General features: G+C 49.5%; 1 protein-coding gene across 11 annotated transcripts in view; it reads right to left on the bottom strand.

Moving 5' to 3' along the window:
• NAV2 (neuron navigator 2) overlaps positions 1 to 25019 on the bottom strand; it is a 706055-nt gene that overhangs the window by 16928 nt on the left and 664108 nt on the right. For all 11 annotated transcript variants that reach the window (XM_070491341.1, XM_044752510.2, XM_070491340.1 and 8 more), the window contains 10 exons: positions 23352 to 23435; positions 22850 to 22961; positions 21437 to 21582; positions 18527 to 18699; positions 11513 to 11666; positions 10153 to 10315; positions 9334 to 9434; positions 7138 to 7233; positions 4724 to 4892; positions 1494 to 1729 (listed from right to left, as the gene is read on the bottom strand). In XM_070491341.1, coding sequence (XP_070347442.1) covers positions 1494 to 1729; positions 4724 to 4892; positions 7138 to 7233; positions 9334 to 9434; positions 10153 to 10315; positions 11513 to 11666; positions 18527 to 18699; positions 21437 to 21582; positions 22850 to 22961; positions 23352 to 23435 — 1434 coding nt within the window. The remainder of the gene's footprint in view (positions 1 to 1493; positions 1730 to 4723; positions 4893 to 7137; positions 7234 to 9333; positions 9435 to 10152; positions 10316 to 11512; positions 11667 to 18526; positions 18700 to 21436; positions 21583 to 22849; positions 22962 to 23351; positions 23436 to 25019) is intronic.

Here is a 25019-nt window from a genome sequence, read left to right as displayed (position 1 = left end):
TCATCGTCACGCAACCAGCATGGCTCAGCCCAGGCACACTCTGAGGGCCTTATGCAGACGAACCTCTGCAGCCCACAGTGACCCTCTGTGGTGGGTACTGTGACCACCTCCATTTCACAGGTAGGGAAGCTGAGGCACAAACTCAGGTGAGTGGCCTGAGATGGCACAGAGGGTGAGCAGTGGGGCTGGACCCAGATGTGCCGCCTGCCCCAGCACATGTTCCTCGCCACACCAGACTGTCCTGCACGCCAGCCTGGTTGCTCAGAGGGCGACCTTTCCTCCACTTCCTACGAACACATACACCCGGGCCTCCCAGTAAGTCAAAATGTGACTTGCTAGCATAGAAAATACCCAACTTCTAGTAATTTCTCTTTCTTTTAACTCCTTTCCATTGTGGGTTCTTGGCCTCGGGCACCTGACAAGGACAGGACTTGTGGCTTCTGAGCCCGGGAGCCTGCCTCCCTTCCTCAGGCCTGCGGGGTGCGGTGGAGGAGCTGTGCTCTGCACAAGGGGGCCCGACCAGGAGAGTGAGCAGGGGCTGGAATCTCACCTGGAGTCCTTCTCTCCCTGGTCCCAGAAGAGAGGGAGCCTCCCTTAGCTTCCTCACCCAGAGGCTCTGACCGCTTCTCTCTAGTCCCGCCCCTACACCAGTCACTTGGGGAGCTAGTGAATGACACAGACTCCTGCTCCCCACCCCCCAACCTGTTGAACTAGATCATCAGGGAATGGGAATCAGCATCTTCAAACACACCAGGTGATTCCGAAGGGGGAGGAGTCATTGCAATCCACCGTGACTGCACAGGGCCAGCCAGAGCAGGTCATCCATCAACTCCCACCACGTGAACAGCAAACAGGTCTGAGGAAACACTTCACAACCCTCGGCCGGGACTAGGTCAGACTGTCCAAACTTTCCATCACTCCCTGTGAAGTAGGATCGAGCCCACTGGCAGGCTCTGGAGTCCAAGACTTAGATTGGAGCTCTGGCCCATGGCACAGGACCATCTGCCTCAAGCCTCAGTCTCCCCCTCTGTAAAATGGGATAGTGGCAACGACTCTCTTGGAGGTAGAGCTGTGAGGCGGCTGATTTGCTGCTCACAGGGCAAGCAGTCTATAAATGCAAGCTGCTGTTATTATTATTATTTTTCACAAAAGGAGGTTTCATTTTGGAAAAACAATAGCATCCAGCAGGCTCATGAAAAATTCTTGGTAAATTGAAATGGCACATCTGAGGTGATCCTAAGGAACTCCTAGCACTGAGCATCATGCCCAGCTCATGGGGGGAAGCAAGAAATGGACTAGATTGACTTACAGATGGAACTTCTTGCCAGGCAGCTTTGGGTCAAAGCTGTCCTTTCTGCTATGCCCTTCCTGAGCTCCTTCGCTGGGCTTTTAAAGACACCAGCGGAGAGCAAGTGGGGAATGCTGCTTTCCCATCAGGGCGGTGGCGGCATCAACAGTTCCGAAAGGCAGCAGCCGCCCAGTGGCCTCCTCACCTTGCTGGACTTGTGGTCCACATTGAAGGTGGCGATGACCCCGTCCGTCAGCTCCCGGCCCTCCCGAAGCACCAGGTACTCCGACAGCCGGTTGGCCAGATAGGTCTTCCCGGTGCCGCTGGGGCCGGACAGGATGATGCGCCGGTGCTCCACCAGCAGGGACACGTAGCGCTGCAGGATGGGCTTGGGGATCAGGGACTCGAACACCAGCGCGTCCAGGCTGTTTTCCGCGAGCCCTGTGTCAGAGAGATGGGGGCGTTGGAAGCCCGTGGAAAGGGGAGCCATCTGTGCCTGACTAGGACAGCCAAGACCGGAGGCCACCCTTTCCTCGGAGCCTGCCGACCTGGGACCCCTGCCCACCAGGTGCACCGGAGGCTGAGAGCAAACTGCCGCTGCTCCCATGCATCAGCACCATGTGCTCTGGCCCCCGGCTTGGCTGGCTCTCCCAGACTCTGATTCACCTCTCCCATCTGGGCCCTTGGGCCTTGTCTGTCCTCTGCTGAATCCCTAAGACTCTGGGTGCCGGCTTTCTGTCTGGAGTCACCTTAGATGGTGTTTGCTCAAACCAAAGGTGAACCTTCCAGGTGTCCCGGCTGCCCACTCTCAGATGTACCATGAAGGTATCAACACTTTATCTTTAGAGAGAGGAAGAACGCAAGGTGAGGCCATCTGATTTGGGATGTGAATACTGTTAGACTTGGAGCCTCAACAATATCGAGGAAACACCTTCCCCCTTCTCGCCCGGACCAACTTCACTGTCACGGCTGTGGGCTTTCAAAGAGCTGTTTTCTTGATATCATTCCCCAGAAAAGAGCCATCCAGGGTTACACGTCCAGAACCTAAGGTAACTCCGTTAAAAACTCATCTCAAGAAAACCAGTACATGTAGGTAAAATAAATTGGAGAGTGTTCATTCTGTTTTATAAGAACATCTTTCTTCCATATAATTATTTTCTGCAAACAGACCCACCTAATGCATTTATATGCTTGTTTCTGATCCGCCCCTCCCACATCCCAAGCAAGAATAGCTCCTAAATGCAGTGACTGTTCCAGAATGACCATGATGAAGGTTCTCAAATGACTTTTCTTCCGGACACAGGCCTGAGACCTTCCTCTACTGGGCTCGATACGGCCTACACGGCTCAAACCGTGATGCAAAGCATGGAGCACTGGGTCTCACGTCTAACTTGTAAGCAGCAACAGGGGAAACACTAAAGCACCTCTCTCTGCATATCTGTTGCCATTTCTGTCTTTTGCCATAAGACCCCCAGGAGTGACTGATTTGCGGACGACCTCACTTCGGAGCACGTGGTCACACCCCATCCCCCAGGACCACTGAAGTGAATCATCTGCAGCTCACGGATCTCTTTCCGCTCAGAATCTTGAGTGGTTTTAGTGCCTTGAAAGCCTAAGTTCCAAGCCCTATAGGACAATAGAAGAGTTAGGTATCACTTAAAAATAAACCCACGCTGATCCCTCGAGATGGTAAAACAACGCCATGTGCTGAGAGAGCAGCAGATCAGGCTCCGTGATGGGGTGGCCTGCTCCAGCAGAGGCAGATAATCTCGTCCCTGTTTCCACAGAGGGCTGGGTTGGTCTCAGTGACAGGGCACTCCTTGTACCCCTCGGTACTTGTAATGCCCACCTGTAAGTGACAAGGCACGCTTGCCAGCGTGGAGGCAATGCAGTCTGAGTCAATGATGTATAAGGCCCTCCTCAAAGGCTTCTCGGAGTAGAGAGTCGTTTCAATGTGCCTGGTACCCCTTCCTCCTCCCCCTCGTAGGAAAATTCTTTCTTATGGGCAGCTCATTCCAGGTGGCTCCAGTGGGGCTGACCCAGCACCTTCACCCACCCCCTGGGTAGGCTTGTGACCAGACTGGGCCAAAGCCTCTTCCTGGTCCCAATGACTGATTCAGCGATGAGCATTTGACTTGCGGTGGGCCAGAATCACCTCTAAGAATTCTCTGTCTCACTTTTCCAGAAAGATATTCTCTTTCTTGTAGGTTCCTAAGCTGGAAAGACGGCTGAGGGCTACCAGGGCCCCTTCATCAGCCATGTGCAGAGAGCTCAAGGACAAGCAAGCAGTGCTGAGCAAGGCTGATGGGCCTGGTCCCGACGGCACGGGTGGAGCACCTGGAGTCAGCTGGGTTTGGAGTGTCTTCCTGGATCTTCCAGGTACGTGAGCCTACACACCTCCTTTTTCGCTAAAGCTTGTTTTGAGTAGGTTTCTGTCACTTGCAGCCCGAGGCCACAACCATGGAATTGCACTTGCCAGCAGGATAAAGCTATATGTGAGGCTCGAGCAGTAACGGATGCCCACCACGAGGCCTCGATTCCTACTGATGAGGAACGTAGTGGTGCTTCTGGAAAACCTACCAACCAGGAAACAAAATCCGCATCCAAAAAGCCCCAAAACGGCACTGTAAACCACAGTCAAGACCAGCGCCTCCAGGGGAAACGGGATGACGGGAAGGGTGAGCCCAGCACAGTGTTTATTAGTCCGTCCTTCAGGTGGTTCAGAAAATACAGGAAAAGGGGGTTTGCAGGCAAATACATTTGTGTCAGACTGGATTAAACAGCCTTTTTAATGGCAGGAGTTACAACAACAAAGGTCAGAGCCGTTAGCACACCAGTACACTTCTGTCATCCTGCCCTCAAACCCAAATGGGGATCATGATGCAGTTTCCCAGACTTATTTGGCCATGAAACTTTTTTCCCCCCACAATATACTTTGTGGGCCTAGAGCTCCATGGGACACACTGTGGCCTGGGGTTTAACTCTGGGCGATGAGGCAATGGAAGCTCCTGCAGCCTCGTGCGTGGGCAGGGGCCTCAGCGGCTTCATCGAACTCCTCCAAACCCACAGCAAATCGTGGTTTTCCCCGCTGTGGAACGGGAGCACGTCCAAGGCCTCCTGGCAAGAAGAGTTCACTGGTACTGGTAGAGCCCCATGTCGACAGGGTTATTAAGATTCCATCATCTCAGAGTCATAAGGCTAATGGGACCTGCTGTTATATAATTTTAGCAATCAACTAAAATTATTTGCTTCCGACGGTGGTTGCAAAAGCTAAAGACTGTTCAACTTGCTTAGATAAGAATAACTGGTGCAAGGGAAAACAAACAATCCACAACCATATGCACAAACAAAACCGTGGCCACGGCTTCCTACGCCAAGTCCCCAAACAGAGACTGCCATTCCTGGGAGCTCCTGCCTCTGCAAGTGCCAGGTTACCTTTGACGGTCACAGAGATGGTGGTGTTCTCTCCAACCAGGTAGCCACAGGGAAGCAGCTCAGGGGTCTCAGAGGCGGTGCTGCGCCGGATCTCCCCAATGCTGTAGCCCAGGACGCTGTCGGAGTTCAGCCCGAGCTGACTCACCGGGTCGACGTGAATGATGTATTCCTGGAAAAAATAAAAGCAAGACCCCATCAAAGATGTGGCCAAAAATCTGCCCATGACTCATGTTTTCATTGGGTGATTTACGATCATCTTCTCTTCCTTCCCAGCTGACGCCTGAGTTGAAATTGAGCTGTGGAACGAGGGGAAGAAGAGCTGACTTCCTATGGGGATGATGCCCGAGCATCACAGCCCTCTTAAAATACAGATTTATTTGGTTAGCCATGAGGGGAACCCTAATAAGACTGTGAACGTTTAGTCTGGATGAACCCAGCATGGAAAGTTAGGCTGCTTTTTCTAAGTTCGACTGAAGTCCTGAAGATATCGGGTCTGTGAATGCTGCCGGAGAATTCATGAAGAAGTAATTCTGGGGGCCAGCCTGGTGGTGCAGCAGTTATGTTTGCATGTTCCGCTTCAGCAGCCTGGGGGGTTTGATGGTTTGGATCCCGGGTGCAGACCTACCCACTGCTTGTCAAGCCATGCAGTGGCAGGCGTCCCAATATAAAGTAGAGGAAGATGGGCATAGATGCTAGCTCAGGGCCAGTCTTCCTCAGCAAAAAGAGGAGGATTGGCAGCAGATGTTAGCTCAGGGCTAATCTTCCTCAAAAAAAAAAAAAAAGAAAGAAAAGAAGTAATTCTGACAAGAGATCTCTCCACTAGCCCCTTCTTTTGGCTCAAAGACCATACTGATGACAAAGGGAGCAAAATCTAGAGCTGCCAGAAAAAAGCAGCTCTTGATCTTTCAACAGGAAACGTATGTTTAACTTGGAAAGTGTTCCCTCCTAGGTGAATGACCCACAGGTCTAAGGTCAGTGAACTTGGGATGAAAGTCTGTGGGCTCTGAGGTGGCTGGATAATGACTGAGGTGGAGACCCATAACAAGCTTCTACCTTTAATGGTCTCATTGCCTCACCTGTGATGCCCCACAGGCTCTTTTCAGCCCAAACTATTGTCTTTCTGAGCCTAGGACGCTAACTGCCCATCAGCAAACGTGAGGTTTTGGCCTGGGCGGCAGGACTGGTCTGCCCTGAGCCATTCACATCTCTCGCCTAGTCACATTTCTACAGATGGGCCTGTCAAGATGGTGACAGATCTTTGGTCAAAGAACAGAATTTTCTCTGTGTGAAGCCACCTGAGTCTAGATGTTAGAAAGAGACTACAGTGTACTAGTCAAACCAGGTTTGAAGTCAGACCAGCTCAACTAGACCAATATGGTCCAGTTCTAGATCCATGACTGTAGGCAAGTGACCCAAACTGAGCCTCACTTTCCTCACCTTTAAAAGGGAAAATAACAGGATCTTCCTCATAGGCCTGGAAATAAACTGGGGTAATGTAAGAAAAGAGCTTAGCATGGTCTCTAGCACAAAAAATTTGGGCTATTACTACTCCAGGGATACGATTAATGAACACTGATGGTTACTGACTGACTTCAGGTCAATTTCAAACCACCTTGTGTTTCAGGTTCAACTCGGTACCTCTAAGTTATTTCTCCTGTGGGAACATTCACTCCAATGATGTCATTAGAACAACTAGAAAAATAACTATGCCAACATCCTTGACACTGGCCATTAATCAGATTATTTTAATTTTTTTGGTGAAGAAGATTCACCCTTAGCTAACACCTGTGCCAATCTTCCTCTACTTTTTGTATGTGTGTCGCCGCCACAGCATGGCTTGATGAGTGGTGCAGGCCCACGTCCGAACGCATGAATCCCAGGCCGCTGAAGTGGAGCACACCAAACTTAACCACTAAGCCACTGGGCCAGGCCCTGATCAGATTATTAATGTCATTTGTAGCACAAATCACAGACTCTACAGTGTTAGCAAGGATGTCAGGCAAATTGGATCAAATCCCCCCAAAATGAAGGATGGAATTCTGATTTCTTAGCCCCAGCCACAGAGCACACATTCCAAAGCATATTCAATAAACACATTCTGAGGCGAAGGGAGAATCTGGACATTAGCAGGCCACAGTGAGAGGCTGAAATAAATGATCAAGGCTGGGGAAATGACTCTCGCTGGCTGGCCAACCACTGCCAAGGGCAGATGGGAACAGACTGGCCAGTCACCAGTCTGTACTTACCATCTTCCTTCTGTTCCCTTGAGGGCTGGGGGAAGAGTCCCGGCAACATAAGGATGTGGGCAAACGCCTGAGAAGCGGCCAAGTTCAGGACTCAAACCGCCCTCTCCCTCCCCAAGTCCAGGCCCCCCTTCGGGTGTATTGCCGTAGCCATCTTCTTGAAACACTTACTTTGAAAAGCCGTCTAACCACCCCATCGAGCACATCCCACTTCGTCTTGCCACTAACTCCAATGCAGCCAATAAGAAAGAGGTGTGGTCTGGAATCCTAAGGGTAAGGAAATGTATGCAGGTGAAAAACAAGTGGATCTTTTATGACAGTTTAGAAGGACTCAGACTGTCCTAGAACTCCCCCAATGGTTTGAGGGGGAATTAAAGTCCTGTCGTCTTAACACCAGGTATCACTTAGATTGAATGCAACAGTTTTAAAGCCTTTCTCTGCTCTACCGCTAACACAGCAAGCTGTGGATCAGGAAGAGAGGGCCTCTTCTCTGGAATCTAGAACCTTCTACTCAGTGTGTACCTCATATAGTGCGTAGATCACACAACTCTTGCCTGGAATGCTCTCCCCTCTCCCGTCTGCCATCTTTCCCTTTCCAAACCTTACAAACTCACCTCTTCCAGGCAGCCTTCAATGATCAGCTCAGAGCTCACACTGCTTCAGTAGATCTGTACACAACTTACATAATGATATATTCTGTACTTGTCAATTTTTTAGGTACTTCTGTCTTGTTTGAATATCAAGTTTATCTCCTTGCTAGACCTTAAACTCCTTCAAGGATAAAAAATGTTTTAAATTTTTTCATCCTTTTTGTTTCTTGTTTGTTGCTTTTCGTTTAAGTTAAAACATGCTCAATTCAGAAAACCAGTAAAACTCCAGGAAGTTCACAAAAAATAATGTTTTTCTACTCTTCTGCCCACAGGGCTCTGCATAGTGAGGGTTAACTGATCATACTGATTAAAGAAAAGCTAATAGAACATTCCATTCTGATGGGTTTTTAAATATCTGACATGCTGCTAAGGATACAGAATTAGGCGAGTGGGGGTCGGGTGGGGAGGGGTGTCTCTGGCAGGTAAGCAACATCAGCAGCAAGAAGAGCACCAGTCGTGCAGTGAGATGATCTGGCCGCATCACCTGCCCTGTAGCCTTAGGTAAGCGATGTTTGGGTCTTGGGTCTCTCAATTGTGAAATGGAGATGATAACATCTGGTCAACCAAGCTCATCTGGCTGCTGTGGTGATCCAGGAAAATACAATTTTTGAAAGTGACTCACAGACTTTTGTAAAAATGTAAGATCTATCTGTTTGTGCTGATGATCACTAGATAAAACGCATTCACAGGGATCACTGACATTAATTATGAGAATGTTCTAGGAATGGATTTCCCCTTTGATAGTCCATCACTCTACTAGCAAAGCTCTGAAAACAGAGCTATTTTTTGGATCCTTCTAGGCTAGATGATGCTAAAACCCCTGGCAGCTCCAAAATTCTGGGCCTGCCCCCTCCAGGGAGACTAGAGAGCCACCCACAGAGTGGGAACCCCCGGCAGAGAAAAGTACAGCTGCAAATGCTGTGTTTTGGTGGGCACCACGGGCTCCCTAGCTGCCCGAGACTACAACAGCATGTCGGCGAGAATATTGAGAAATAAATAAAAAACTCAAGGGGACTTGAAATAGTGACTCATGAGGTCTTGAGTCTCCCTTCTCTGACAGATGGTCATTCACAGCATCATTTGGATTTAATCAACAACTAAAAATCAACCTTAATTGTCAACCCCCACCTCGACCCCAAAGTAGTCTCTCGTGGGGATACGGCCTCTAGCCTCTGGTAGACGAAGAAACCATCAGGTAACTCGGGTCCCCAGCCTTGGGGAGTCAGGATGCTCCTCCCCACCCCCCGCTTCAATTGTAGCCCCTTATGTGACCCCGGGCTTGGCCTCCTCTGTCTCTCAGCATCTCCTTCGTTGGCAGCCTCTGACGACTGGATAAAACTGGTGCTCTTGGTCAGTTTATTTCTGTATCTTCCTCGCTAAATGTGCTTAGCGGCCTTTGAAGTGCTTTGGGAATATATTAAATTCAGAAAAGCCATTTCTGACTGATGTTAGTGTTTAGACGGTTACATGACAGTGCGAAGTGGGGCCACTTTAGTACCCCTTATCAGACTTTCTGAGGGCGGGCTGGGGTGGAGGGCAGGTGGTCACTTCGATTGTGTCAAAATGCTGCTGGGGGTGACGGTTAGTCAGGAAAGTGTTAGTAGTATGACCAGACCACCTGAGGCGCTGAGGTGGTTCGGTCTGACGATGAAATCACTACGCTAGGCAGTTCTAGCTGGGGAGGGGACAGGCCGAGCAGGGAAAGGATCCAACTAACCTCCTTCCACTTCATTTCCTCCTGAAAGCTGACAACTATCTTAACATGCCTGCCTCCTTCCTTCCGAGCCGAGCATTCACCAGTGTCATCCAGCAACATGTCTGCGAATGGAAAACATCAACAGCCTTAGGCACAGGGGACAGCAAAGCCGGCTTCCTGACACCCCCGCTGCTCACTGGCACAGCAGCGGGACAAACCAGGTGTCGGGGTGCGGGGGAAGTGGGGTGGGGAAGGGCAGAATGGCGAGTGCAACCACAGAAACCAACGGTGGACCAACCAAGGAGCCAGCGGGCTGACGATGCACCTTGCTAGATGGAAGTGCGAGGGAGACTCAACCAAAACGAGAGCAAACAGCAGCATCATGGATAAGAAATCAAAGCGCCAGCCTCAGTATGCTCACAAAGAAAACCTGGATCACGTTTGCTAATGACTGTGCCCGCCTGGAGTCCATCCCAAAGGCAGGAAGGTCATGGACCAAGCCATTGCCCCAGTAGGGACCTGCCACTACGGGGTTGGTTGGCAGCATTCAGCTTGCAGGTCAGCCTCTTAAAATGGATCAAACAGAACTCAGCGTGGTGGGTGAGGGGAATCCAAGCTCATGGCTTGGAGAATTTGGGGCGCTGGAGCAAAGCATGACAGCAGTCTAACGGCTGGGCTCATGTTGGTAGCAGACGCACACGCAGACACACTCGCACACCCCAAGTGCACACACGCCTGTTGCCTCTGCATTTGGTCTGTCTGCTTGTCTCGGGGCTCTCGCTTGGAGCGCGGAGTGCCAGACGAGGGCCCTGACCTGCCCCAGCCCTGTGATGGACTCACCCAGGCTGGTCGACTCTGTGAGGTTGAGGCTGTGCTGGGAGAGGCCCATGGACTGCCTCGGGGAGGCAGAGAGGGACACCTGGGACGGCGCCCGGCTGCAGCCACTGCCTTGAGACTCCGACTTCAGCCGGTCATTCTCCGCTTTCAGCTTCTCTATTTCACTCTGCGAAGAGTAAGGGAGACGCCCCCTTACTAAGTGGATGTGATGCCGACAAACCTTTCCTGGAGGAGGGATGTGAAAGTTCCCTGCAGGGATCAAGCGGGTATCCTAGGCAAGGCAGAGGGAGTCCCACCATCACAGAGATTCGGCAGCGTTTGCGGCCTCTGCGGTATACACAAGACCCGTCTGGAAGGGAGCGTCCACCCTTTCAGAGAACTGGTCTTTGGAAAGACCTCAGAATGTTTCCCAGTCTGCTGCCTGAGCATTAAGTGAAAAAGTGTCTTATAATTTAAGAGGTTTGGGAAGCTCTGGGTTTGACAGGGTTCTTTACTGTGGGAGTGCTCAGAGCCTTTAATGAGCTGCCGTGCATTGTGGATGTCGGAGGGGTGCACTGTGCGCTGCATTTCTCAGACATCTTTGAACGAGGAGCTCTCCTCTCACAGAGCCTCTCATGGAATGAGTATGGAATGAGTGTTCCATGGAGCCTGCTTTGGGAAATGCTGTTCTCTTTGAGGCCCCACACGGCAGAGCTCACAGGGGTCTTTCATTCTAGGAATATTTAGGAAAAACCTGCCGTGTGCAAAACACTGATGCTATATCCAGAGAAAGAAAGCAAAAAAGAATAGCCAGCAGACCCAAATACCCTCAATCCGTGACAGAAGGTGAGGGGCAGTAAGAACAACACTATAGGAATATTCTTCCAGATGGAGGACTTGGAAAAGCTTTGCAGAGGAAGACGCATCGGGCTGAGCCTGGAGGAAAGGGGCCAGTTGGATGTGCAGAACAGCCCGTGGAGGAGGGATATACGACAGAAATTCCAGGGGCACACAAAGGGAGCAGTCAGCGGCTCCCTCTGGCTCGCAAGTCGAGTCTGGAAGGTGGAGTTGGGGGGTGTGGGCGGTGGATTAAGACTGAAAAGATGCTGCAGAAGGCCTTGAAGGCCAGGTGACGAGACTGCAGCACATGCAAGAGGCCAAGGCAGAGCCACTGAAAGCCTTGTGCGAAGGAGGGGATGGTGCTCTTACGCTTTCAAAACACTGATCTTGGAGCAATGAATGGGAAAACCTGAAAAGAGAGAGAGGCTCAGAAAGCAGAGGGCTGCCACCAGGTTCTGATGCAGCCCTTGGGGCGTGGTGGAGGGAAGCCTCCTGACGCCCCTTCCAGATAGCCTGGGCTCAGTTCCTGCTCCCGGGCTCTCACCTGCATCCTGTTCATGGCCTCCCGGAGCTGGTCCAGCTGGTGTGCAGAGCTGAGGGCTTCCAGGCGGATGTCTGTCAGCTTCATCTCCTTGTCCCTCAGCTCGTTTCGGAGCTGCATGACCGTCTCGGCTTCACTATCCATGCACTCTGAAATCCTAGGGAAAGAGGAACGTTACTGATGAAAGCAGCTCCAAGTTCATCTCCTTTCAGTCCTACAGTGACCGCTGGGCCATGTCCATCATCAGATTTGTGCAGCAGTGACCTTGGATAACCAGCTGCCCAGTACTTCCCGGAGGTGACAATACCAAGAGCACCTGAAATTTACAGATTTTACTGCTTCTCTTTACTCTTTCTCTGCAGAGCTCTGAGAATGACAATGGCTTTGGTGCAGCTTTCAGCAAAATTCTAATAATCTAAGGATAAACAGGAGCTGGCAAAAGGGTGCAGTGACCTTGGGGGTTTGAACCCCCTGCAATGTGTACACAGCCTGGCCCCTATAACAACACCACAACCCCTTGAGATCTAAACCCACTCAGAGAAACGAGGTCAACTATCTGTTTCAAAGAGCAGACAGTCCAGGGTCAAACAGATGAGTGGTGATTTTTATTTGCCAAAAAGGAAAAGTTACCTAAAGATACGTGTGGAAGGAGTTAGTCTGTTTCTGGTCACAGAAACAAACTCTGAAACCCACTCTTCTGAAAGTGTCTAGAGAGAGGAACATTATTCCATTGCCCCCCCCCCCCCAACACTGCTTAAGAAGCTCATGGCATGGAAGAGAAACATCTCAGGCAGCTAGAGACAGAGAGGATAGCATGACATGGAAGCCAAACTTTCATCTGACAACTACAACAGTGTGGCTAGTTGTCTTCCTTTCCCAGCTGTACGCCAGATCCTGTGAGCATGGCACCCAGGTGAGGCCCTTTCTTATGAGGTGGTCCTTCTAGGCTGGGCTCCTTATTTGATTAGTTAGGTTCACTCTTCAGACACCTGGCAAGTTAGCACAAAGTGCAAGATCATAAAACCCAGGATGAACTGCAGTGTTAGAAACAGCAGTCTGCTAGAAGTTCTGTTGGTTTCAAAGATCATAGGATCTGGCAGGAGGGGTGATAGAATAGAAAGCTTCGACATTTCTTGGACTGAAGATAGAAAAAAGAAAATGAAAAAAATCCCACGTTCACAAAATTGCAAAGCTGAAGCCGATTATCTCTGAAAGACATGGTGAGCCTGTGGTCTCTGCAGAACAATCACGTGAGCCTGCTGTCCACAACCCAAGTCCCGGACGTGAGGCCAAGCAAAACCTGACCGTGAAACTGGCTGAGGGCGCGGAACCGTTAACTGCCAAAGGAAAACCATTTATAATTGTTAAAAGAGATGTAATTGTATTTTGGGGGCAGAAAGGACTAGAAGAAAAATTTAACACCTGAACAGCCAAATCTTTTTGCTGCTGTTTTCTTGACCTGCACCTGAACTGTTTTAATTTGAAAGATACAAAGAGAGGAAAACTGCCTCCTCTTTTTAGGAGCTGCCAGCAGCCAAGGGAGCTTCTCTGCTTCAAAATCTTCTGAAATCTCCAATGGACTCCTGAAAAATACTATAATTGTTCCCATTTCATACCTATGAGAAACTTTTGGCGAGGGAGGTTTGCAGGGGGAGCTTGCAAAAACTGGTTCTTTCTTGAGAGAGAACTATGGTTTCCTGGTTTAAATGGAGTGTAAAGTCTGAACAAAATTCCACTGTGACACTCTGGTCTTAGCCAAACCATGCCCTGGACAGATCCCGCCGGCTCCAATCCATGGCAGACAACAGTGGGCCTCGGTCCACACTGTCAGTCCGCTCTGTCGGGTGTTCCATGGCAAGGCAGTATGTTCCAGCCTCCTTACAGGGTCTGCACCTTTTCCCCAGAAAGGTTTCTCAGCAAGAGAGACAATATTTCCTCAGCACCTACTTTATGGAAAACATCACGTGGGTTACTTTGCGAAGCTTGGCCGCAATGACTTTACAAAGGGAAGCAAACCAAAATGAAGCAAGCTTGTGTCAGGAGGAACTGGATCAAGAGTGCGAGGCCCTCCTGTGCTCCCCCAAAGTGGCCAGTTCTCAGAAACACACAACTGCGAGGCCACATGGGAGGGATGCGCTACAACACAGAGATGCTGTTCAAACAGCTCGTCTGCAGCGGCCCAAGTAAGAGTCAGTCCCTCTCCCTCCTGCCCAGGACAGAGCCTTCACCCTTGGTTCCATCCCACACCAGACTTCTGGTACATCACCGAGAACTTGGTTGTAGTTAACAGGCTACCCTCTGCGTGGCTGCTGGCCCTTCTAGGACCAGGGTCTTCTCTGCATCATTTCTAGCGTCTGACCATGGAACAGACTCTGCCAACGCTCACCGACTACATGAACAACTGTGCTAGGCATCTGCAGCATATTATTTCATCTACTCCATGCACCACTAACTCCATGAAGAGGTACTAGAATTATCTCTATTTTAAAAATGGGGAGGCAAAGGCGGAGAGAGATTAACATGCCCATTAAAAATGACAGAGTCAGGATCAAACCTGGCAGGTCTGCTTAGCTCCAGAGCCCAGGCTCCTGAACGATCTTCAGTGGGCGCTCAAGACGTGCTGGGCCACTGCACGGGGCACATACTGACGTCTCTTTTTCTCTACTCGGTCCCTAACAGGTTACTGTGGCATACTCCCACTGTCTTGTCCAGAAGGCAGGGCTGGTGGCATCTCTAATTTTAAACGCCTCGAGTGTGGGAAACGCTGCCTTCCCACACCACAATTCCATTCGCCCACAGGGCAGGGACTTTTCTGAGCCCTGACTCCTCTGTCTTTGGTTTCTTCTTTGAACTGCCTCTCACATCTAGATTTGCACATTCTTGCAAACCCTTCAAGGTTGGAAAGGAGCATTTGCCCTCTGCCCACCCTTTGGAAAGCTAGACCAAAAACAAACATCTCCAGTGTGCACGGACGCTGCGGAATGTCTGAAAAGGGCTGGCGAGCCAAGAGTCCGCCCCGCCCCATCCCCATGGGGAAAGCAGTTTGGAGGGAGAGTTCTCCCCATGTTTCTGAGAGTCCTGTGTAGCTGAGTGCATCATTGCCATTCTCTCCTCATCTCACTTGGCTGCTCAGCAGCATCCGGCCCAGTTACTAGTCCCGTCTTCACACAGTTTCTTCTCTAGACTCCTGGCTTTCCTCCCACACCTCACTGGTTGCTCCACTTGTCTTCAAAGAACCCAGAGCTCAGTCCTTTCCCCTCTGCCCCCAATCAACCTCCCGGAAAACCCCTCCAGGTTCCCAGTTTTCAACACCACCCAGGGGCCCATGTCTCCCAAATCTACACCTCCAAGCCCCCCAGGCTGGTTGGCATCTCCAGGTGATGTCTCTGGGCCATCTCAAACTTAACATGGTTGACCAGAGCTCCTGAACCCCATCCGGCCCCATCTGTATCTGCCCCCATCCCAGGAACGACGGCTCCACATACACAGGTACTCAAGCTGCAAGTCTAGGAATATTCACGGATTCTTCTGTTCTTTCCCTAACTCCACGTCACCACGTGCTGTCAACTTTCCCTCTAGAATATATCTGAAATCCCTCCAGCAGCAGCCATTCATCCACTCCAGCTAACGTGTGAATATCTGCAAGACCAACAGAGTCCTACCTTCATGGAGCTTATGCTCTAGATTTTTGGCTGGTGGTGTGGGGCTAGGGGACAAAGAAGAAATAACCAAAGAAAACCTACATGACAGGTGGTGATATTTGCAGTGGTGAAAAATAAAACAAGGCCGAGGGGATGACAGGGAGTGCTGGCTGGTGGGGGGTGGTTATTTTATGCAAGACGCACAGGTGGAGACCTGAGGAAGTGAGAGTATGTGGGGGAAAAGGGTACCAGGCAGAGGACACAGAAAGAGCAAAGGCCTAGAGGTGGGGAGTGCAACTGGAATGTTCCAAGAACAGCAAGGGGGCTGGAGTTGGGTGAAAAGGGGGACACTGCTGTCCGCCTCTGACGTGATCTCCCTCCCTTCATGCTCCCCTACACGCCTTAACCATAGAACAGACGGATCTTTGTGAAACACCAATTCAGATGATCTCACATTCCTGCTTACAACTCTCCAACCTCTACCCATCACACGTGAAATCAGACGCAGATTCACTGTGACTTCGAAGCTCACGTGTTCTAGGCCCTGCCCACCTCTTTGGCCCCATTTCTGACCACTTGCCCATCAAGCGGTAGCCACGCTGGCCATCCCCCTCTTTCTCAGACACAACAGGCCCGTTTCCACTCGAGGTTCCTTGTGCTACTCATTTCTTGGGTCAAGAAGGCTGCCCTGCTCCTTGTGAGATTGGGGTGGCAGAGGCCGCTATGTGGTCACCATGGCCCATTTCCTTTCCCTCCCAGGTGCGTGGATTTCATTTTTCCCCTTGCAGGTGGTGTGGCCCCAAGTCCTGCTCAGTGGACTGTGGGAAGAGGTGACATGTATCTCTTCTGGGCCTGGCCCTCCTGCAGGATCCTCTGTGCTCTGTCCACTCCCCACCTGCGGGGGACACAGAGCTCCCAGCAGAGGACTCAGGCCCTGTGGAAAGGCCGGCCCACAGACGGAGCCTGTATCACCACCCGGCAGGCCGCCTGCGGACGAGGAACATCTGTGTCAGGTTTGGAGTGAACCACAGAAGAACGGTCATAAGTAAAGCCACCGAGCTTTGGGACCGAGTTTGTCGCAGCAGCTAGTGTTGCTGACCAGAACTGACCTGTGGCTCCTCCTGTCATGTGGATCTCAGCTGAAATGTCCCCTCCTCGGAGGGGCCTGTCCTGGACACCTCATCCAAAGGTGCTGCCAAGGTACCCTGTACCCCAACACACTATTTGACTTCCCAGTCTTAACCCTTAGCACCATCCAATTTTTCTAGTTAATTCAGATTTATTTGTCTAACGTCCATCTCCTCCCGCTATATGGGGTCTGCAAGAGCAGGAACCTGATGTGTCTTGTGCATTTCATAACTGGGGCCAGGAACGGAGCCGGGCACAGAGCAGCAGCTCAGAGGCAGAGTGAGCTGTACTGTCACGTCCCTGATCCCCAGGGGTGGGACTCTGCTTAATGTCCTCTTTGGTCTCTTCAGAACATTTAGGGCAGTGCCCTGCACACACAAGTTGTTACATAAAATGTTTACATCAATAAATAAAGAAGAGACAAGGAGCTCCTTTATCCCTGGTCAGGAAGCAGCTGGACTGGGATGCTCTGGGATCATGGCCCATGGGAGTCACAGGCGACTTGTGCTTTCTTTGTCCCTTCGGCACCCTGCAGGTCAGACAGACTCATACTCGCAGTCGTCACGCCAGAACACACGGCGCTGGGCGGGCACTGCCATCTAGGCCTCAGCGCGCCTCTCCCTCCTCTGCTCAGGGTTTACTCTTGTCCGTAACAAAGTGCACATCCCCGTGGCCCCTCTTACTGGGGTGCTCCCCAAGAGGAGAAGACCTGCTCATCTAATTAAGCAAAGGGAGATCCCGAAAGGGCCGTGCTTCGCCGGTGAGCAGGGTTGCTTCAGAGTCAGGCCCTCTCTCTGCTCCCTCTCTTCCACTTCTGTCTTCCATGTGGTCTGGGAAGCTGGTGGGCTACAGAGACCTGGCCGATGCTCTTGCTCACACTTCCCGCACCCATCTGGTCAGCCGGCCTGGGACCCTTGTACAGGCTGCCGTCTTCAGCAGGAGGGCAGGCCGGGTAAGAGGACTTAGGACAGCTCTACAGCTCCTGAGACCGGAGGAGGACGGGACAGGAAGAAGGAGGCCCTTCGCGCACAGCGTCTGACCCGGCCCTTACAAGAATCCAGTGAAACAGATGTAATTAATCCCATTTGCACCACACAGAAAACTGAGGTGTCTGCCAGCACTGCTCCCTTGTCTTGCCCTAGCTCAGAGGCTATTTGGACCCCAGGCACAGTGGCCCTCCTCTCCCAGGCACTGTTTCATTTTGCTGATAACTGTCCTTGCAGACGACTTGAGCTCCGTTCTTCTTTCACCCGTGGCCTGGCAAACCAAGGTCGCTAATGGAATTCAGCCCTGTGGGGCAGGAGCAACCTTTGCACTGCTGCAGGGAGCCGGCCGTGGCCCCTTCTGAGCTGACGCCTGGATCCTCACCTGTCCATTCCAAGCCATTCCTGACCTGTCTTGCCTCTAGCGTCTGGGCCTTAAGTTTTTTGATGGGGCACAGGACTGTCTCCCTAGGCCCCTGATGGAGCAAGGATCAGTGGGTACTCAGCAGAAGTCACGGAGGTCGGCTGGGCAAGAGCAGACGACGCCTCCTGTTTATGGAATCAGTCACCAAGGGGAACAGCACTTAAATCAACGCCAAGTGAGCAAATGTGCATCTCACTCAACAGAACCAGCCGTGCTCCTGACGAGCTCTGCCCAAATCGACTTGAGTTCACGGGGATGAATCATTTCACGAAGCAGAGAACCCTTGGGTAAAGAGAACAGACACCGAATCTCCCCATTTTTTAAACTTCCAGTTTCTGAGTGCTGACCTCAGAGAAGGAGTCAACACCAAATTTTGATCAAAGAAGAAAAGCGTAACTCTCTAAGCCTTGTCACCCAAATGAACCAGAATTCCAGCAAAAATTGCCAACATTTCTAACACCATCTTCCTGTCCCAGCAAGACGGCTACAGCTTTTTCACATCCATTTATCTTGTTCAGTCCTTAGAAGAGGATGAGGAGACAGCCATTATCCCACTTTGACAAATGAAGAAATGGAAACAAAGAGAGGTTAAGCAACTTGCCCAAGGCCAGCCAGCTCTAATCCATGCTGACGCCACCAGAACAGAAACCTAAGTTTCCTTTCTCGTTCCACCTCCCCAGTCCTAAAACCCTGAAAGAACATGCCCGGTCCTATGAAGGCAGGACAGAAAGGATCCCAAGGAGCTGTATAGCATAACGGGACTCCCAGCCATTCTAATCTGAGAGGGTTTCTAGGGGCCCAAGATGCCGGCTGACCAGGGGGACCCGACAGACAGACTCACAGAGAGTTGGAATGCGAGTTCCTCAGCAGCGGGGTGGAGCCCGTGGAACCGTTGTGTGGTAATTTGGGCGAGGACGGCAAAGAAGAATCTGTCATCTCCTCGATGTCTGAGTGAGAGGACGCTGACTTGGGGGACTTCTTCTTTCCGAAAGCTTGCTTGAAGGAGCTGCGCAACTGAACATGCAAGACCGTCAGCCTGGCAGGGCTGCAACCCATGCTCAGGCCTTGGCAAAACAGAGGCATGCAGACAAAAGTAATTAATTCTGAGGTTGTCCCCCACCCAATGAAACAGTTCCCAACAGCTCTCTGGAATCAGTGCATTAAGGGAAGAAGAGTTATCCTGTGCTGACAGCTCAAAGGACTGGCCCTGTGGGTAACATTCCATGCCTACTCTTGGTTCAAGACTAGATGCCAACAGCAAGACAGAGCCTGCTCAGCAGATGGAAGTCGGGAGGATGAGGTTACACAGCAACAAAGCAGGATGCTCAGACACGGTGACGGATGCGGATGAGGTTAGTCATATCAATGGATGGGTTAGCTTGGTATCTGGTATTAACGTTGGTCTTGCTTACCTCATTGACCTGCCAGAGAAAACGCAAGCAAAAATGGGGAAGGGGAAGGAAAAAAGACAAATTTTTAACAGAGAAAGCCAGTGACAGGGAACGCTTCGGACTTTTCAGACACGACATGGCTAATAATAAACAGCACACACAAAGGAGGTTTCTGGTAGGATCACCAATCTTGCAAAGCATTAGGGGCATCTTCCTCCATTGTGAAAGTAAAGGAATAATGAGTCTGGACGTCTCCTGCAATCTGAGCTCTTCCAGCTTCTCTGTCTGGTTGAAATGACTGCCCCCTCTTCCTATGCTTCTCTCTTTTCTTGCCTCTTCTCAGACGTCTCTCTGTGCCTTATTATTATTATTATTATTGGCATGTCTTCTATTCTCAGCAAGGGTAGCTTCACTGCTGCACTGGTCCCAACACAGCTCTCTAGCTCTTTAATACACCTGCTTAGGAGTCCCTGCTGTCCTGGGGTACACATAAGATAATATAACACAAGCAGGGAATCAGTCATCTCACTTTGTACTAAAAAAAAAAAAAATGGATAATTTTAAGAAATTTATTAATCATATTGGGAAAAAGGAACTGGTATATCACAAATTCCCCAGACCATGAGATGGATCTGAAAATTCTAATGAGACCATAAAGAATTAAAGTACAACGTCTTCTCTGAAAGCCATGAAAACCACTTATTTTTCTAGGCTGAAAAATAAAGTTTTGTCTTGAAAAAAGGTCTTTTAAAAAGAAATTTCCTTTTTCAAAAGTCTTTTTTTCCTTCTGAAGACATATTCTGGAGGTTTTCTTATCCATTGATAAAATTCAGAAAATGGGCCGCTCTGAAATAATTAATGGGATTTTTCTCCCATCAACGTTTTATCCATAGCAAACTGCACGTTCAGCTTGTGGGCGAATCTAGATCCCACTTCCCTCCCATTTCCTACTTCTGATCATATTTCCAGAAAATAGTCATAGAAACAGAAGGATTTGGCACACAAACCATCAACTTAAATCCTGGTCTCTACCTCTGGTAAAATGCCAGGTGGAAGAGGAGATTACAAAGATTCAACATAATCAAGCTTTGGGATTATCTGAGGATGCCAATTATCCATCCTCCCCAATTGCACTGATAACCACGAGTTGTCTTAAAGCAAAATAAACAAGTTTTATTTCTTGAAGAAATGGATAATCATGATTTTCCTCAGAAAATAATTCTCTCATCACTTTGATAATCAAATCAGACCATATTTATCAACAGCAGATTAGAGACAGCAACATGAGTCAATTCTATTTGTTTAAGTCATAGCAAATGAGTTGACTAAAAGCCATTAGTAATTTAAAGAAAAAATTTAATCAGAATGATGAGAGCATCACACTGAACTGTCCTTTTAGCCTGCCTCCAGTGCAAGTCATCAATTACCAAAACTCCGCCATCACTAGACCTCGCCACCCATCCAAGATACACAAAATGAGTGAGAAGTGCATGGAATGAATGAAGACATTGATGCTACTGTGAAAAGACGATGCTGTCAGCATTGACAAATGGGGCCCTCTGAACACTGGCCAACTTCAGATCAACTTGGGATGTCCCTGCACTGAAGACAGGGAGTGGCAATGTCAATCAGAACTCCACAGCCTCAACAGCAGAACCAAAAATTGGGTGGGGAGAGGGGGCTGGAATTTTCCAGAAGAATGGGAAAATCTGTTTAAGATGCCAATATACAGAAATTCAGTAGCTCAATGGGATTATGGAAACATGGAGAAACACTGCACTGGAGAGTGGGTCTAATAAATTTACCACTTTGAGGAACACTTCCCAATTTAGAACCATTCCCCAAGTACTAATATCTACATTATTAAACTTTTATTTACAGGTCATGGTCAAAAAATTTTCAAAGAGAAGGTTGGTTTAATGCTATCAGAGGCAATTGTGTAAATAGATAGGTAAGAATTTTAGTTAACGATAGGATAACCACACACTAATACACACTCCAAAAAAGTACTTTGGAACTAAGAAGAAACCACTTAAAAGTAACTTCGTTCTAGCACCTGGAACTTTGTGGCCAACATATGATGAGGAAGAAATGACACATATATGAAACGAAAGATGACTACTTCACATAAAGTCTCATGAAACAGAAAAACTACAAGTTGGTAGTTATTTCATAAATCCTAATGTTTGGCTGAGCACAACACTGACTTGGTAGAAATCTATCCACAAGCCGCGTCTTTGGATCTACTCCCAAAGGTCTGTGTTCTGAAACTAGGAGCTGGACTGGGCCGTATCAGGGGGACACTGGTTCTGAGGCTGACTCTGTTAGACAGCGCCCAGAGTCTTTGGATGTTCACTCACCCAGTTCTTTCTCTTCTTTTTCTTTGAATCACTCTCGATGTTGCTGCCCACGCTGGAGTGGCTGGTGGCGCTGTTGATGCTGGAGACGCTATCGGAGGAGTGCTGTCTGCGGATGCGCAGGTCTGCAGACTGGGAGGTACCGTTTCCTGGAGAGCCAAGGCAGGATGTCAGCAGCTGCTGCCGTGAGCCCATTCCTTGTCCAGGGAATGACCCTTACACCTAAATCCACACACCCGAGGACTAGTGGTATTTCCCACTACACGTCACCTTCTGTTCCCCAACGCTGGCTTTAAGGTCCTTGAGCAGATGGGTGCTATGTCCTCTTTGGTCAATTCAATGAGGGTTCTCTCTCTCCACTTTACAAAACAGAAGTCAGAGGAGGCTTAGAGAGAATGCCCCAACACCGGCTCTCTCGAGCTGCGATAGGCACTCAAATGTTTTTTTGAATTGTGGGAATGGTCACGCTTGTTCTTAGCCCCCCACTTGCCCTCTGCCCTCGACATTCCCACTGCACTAGCCTGCTCTCGGCCCCCTAGACAAGCCAAGTCCCTCCCATGCTCTTTTCCCTCGGCGTTGCCTGGCCAGCTCTTGCTAATCCTTCCCATTTCAACTCTATCACCACTTTTTCAGGAAGCCCGATATCGGAAGTAACCGTGATACCAGAAACAACACTGCAGTGATCCTGAGATAAACTTTGCAGACAGTTTTCCTCATGAGCACAGAACTACACCCGCAGCCTGGTCTTTAGGAGCAACAGCTTCAGTGCCAGACAGACTCAGGTTCTAGTCCCACTTCTGCTTCTCACTACTCTGTGACCTAGGAAGTGACTCTCGCCTCTGAAACTCTGTATTTCCATCAGTACAATGCGGAGAGGGCCAGTATTGCACTCACAGGGTGTCGTGGAAAGAAAACGAGATGATTAATTAATTACAACACTGAGCAACGTGCTGAGGACACAGTGAGTGGTCTGTGTCAGCTACCATTAGTGCTTCTATCGTTACTGTTAACATCATTGGTGCAGGAGGTAACTCATCCTCACGCCTACCTCCTCTCTCTCTTGAAGTAAGATACACAAGGGCAAATCAATTTACTCCTAAATATTTTCCCGGACAAATAAGAGACAAACTCATTTCAGTTTATCCCACATCAATATGTAAGTATCAAAGCACGAGTGAAGTTAAGGGCTGGGAAACACTCTGTCACTTTGCCAATAGAAATATGTTTTCTTCCATTTTTGAGATACATGAGAGAAGAGGATGGAAGCCAGAAATAGCTGGCAACATGTTTGCTTCCCAGCCTGGCTGACAAGGACCCCCACCCTCTGGCAGGGAGGTCACCTCGCACGTTGTCAAGGCAGGGTCCTAAGGGCAGGCAGGCAGGTTGCTGGTCTGAAGGTGGTTTCTCTTCCTTTACCTTTGCAGCTGAGCTCCGGGGTGTTAATTACTCCATTAATGGCAGCCTGGGCAGCTGCGTTCTGTTTCTTCAGCAGCTCAATGGTTTTCCTTAACTCATTCAGTTCTGAATCCTAAGGAACAGAAAAAAAAATATTGGTCATCCCAAAATCTTTCTGCACAGAGTTCAGCTAAAGTGCAACTTAGCTTCAACAGAGGAAGGTCAGGAATGAAGGAGTTCCACAGAATCTTTGCCTCAAACATGAAGAGGCATCAATTTTCAAAGGGCATCGTGAGCACAGGAAAGCGGTGGGCATATGGCAATGGGAGCTGTTGCTGATGTGGTTACCAGCACCCCATCGAGGTCATATTTTCACTCAACAGCCCTACTCTTTACGATTCAATTCCAACAGTTCAGAAAGCACAATAAAATCTAAACAACTATCTGGAATGAAAGAGAATAAAATCTTTAGGTTTGTTGCTAATGCCAAGCAGGGAGGAAAAGAGCATCCTTTCTGCTTTACCTTCTGCTCAGCAGTCATGGTCAAGCTCTGGAGCCTGATGGTCATGTTTCCAAGACTCTGTTCAAAGGCTGCCACAAGGTGAGCCTGGAGGGGAAAGACACAGCCTCAGGTCATGACCTCGCCAGGCAAGGGTGCCTAAGGGTGCTGGTCTTAAGGACTGAAATCCTCTTGGGGCCACGTGAGTCAGCCCAGGTACTTCTGCAGCCTCTTGAGCCCCACTCCCCACCAAGCTTTGGGAAGCGGGTTCTTTAGTCTCTCACGTCCTCAAATACCCGGGGCTTCTTCCTACCCAGGCCCTTCATATATGTTCTTCCCCCAGCTGCCTCCCTAACTAATTTTTCCACATCCTTCTTAAGAGATCTCAGCTCACGCCTTTGTGACCTGCCCAGACTGGGCTGGTTTCCTCACATTCACGCTCAACTGGACACTGATGCGTGCTTTGTGGCATCACGGTCAAGCATGCACGTGCCCTTGTGACCGCTGATGTATGCCTGTCTCTACCACACTGCAGGACCGCCAAGTGCCAAGCTCACAGCAGAGGCTCATATTGAGCGTGTTTGCAGAATGAATGACCAAAGTGGTTGGCATATTTTGCTTGTTATAATCCTAGTTAATAAAAAGCCATTGAAAGGCCATCTGCTCCCTCCTCGGAGAAGCCTGCCCCAGTGTCCCCATGGAGTTATGACTTCCCCCTGGGTTTCCCTACACTTTTATATACCTCTGTTAGAACACAACATCAGACGCACCATTATTTTATATATTACTAAGACATTTTTAAAAACGCTGCCAATTATAATGAAAATATGCATCCAATTTTCAGAAATAACAAAAATCTGAAAAAAAAAAAAAAAGAATCTTAGAACTGAGAAACGTGATGTTTTCCTGTCTGCCCCTTTCTCTGCAATCCTCTTCAAGGGCAAGATACAACTCTGCATCCCAACATTAAGGCCTCTCCTTTCCTCCACAGGGCAGCAGGTCAAAGACCGGTTGGTTGACAGAGGATCCTGATAATATTGTTAAAAACAAGCATAAAGATTGGACAAGTCATCTAATTCTATCGGCCTCAGTTTCTTCATCAATAAAATGGGAGCAATAACTATTTTCCTCCCAGGGTCACTGTGAGCATCAAATGAAATAATATAGGTGGAAATAGCCTATAAACTGTTAGGGAATTGCAAAACACAGGAATGAATGGACACTGCGGGGAAAGGAAGAGGTCTGGCAATGAGAAAGTGACAAAGGACATCGTGAGAACACAGGTGTAGAGAGATCAAAAAAGGTCTCTGGGAGACGGTGGGTGGATACCCAGCGAGCTACAGGAGGAATGAGAAGGGCCAGCGGGACACTTGGGAATCTTGGAAGAGGTGAGAAGGGAGATTCAATCATGCTGTAAAATTCTAGAGGAAAAGACAAGGATGCACGCGGTAAAGAATAAAAGCGGGACAAGAACTGGGTGGAAGAGGAGCCGTGACCGTGAGCTATGTGGAAGATCAGGAAGGTCAGCGGACATTTCAATTGAAGGAGGAGCGATCTGAGGAGTGAGGCAGAGGCCTCTCTGACTAGCTTCATCCAACAGGGATAGATGAGGACAGGATACCTCTTGGACCGACTGTGGAGTCTTTTCTCAACAGCCCTAGGAATTGGCCCGGAGACGGACCACTTGGAAGA

This window comes from Equus asinus, chromosome 20, assembly GCF_041296235.1.
Source record: "Equus asinus isolate D_3611 breed Donkey chromosome 20, EquAss-T2T_v2, whole genome shotgun sequence".
Classification (NCBI taxonomy): domain Eukaryota; kingdom Metazoa; phylum Chordata; class Mammalia; order Perissodactyla; family Equidae; genus Equus; species Equus asinus.
Note: the sequence above shows the minus strand (reverse complement) of the source record. Positions and strands in the feature narration are given on the sequence as shown.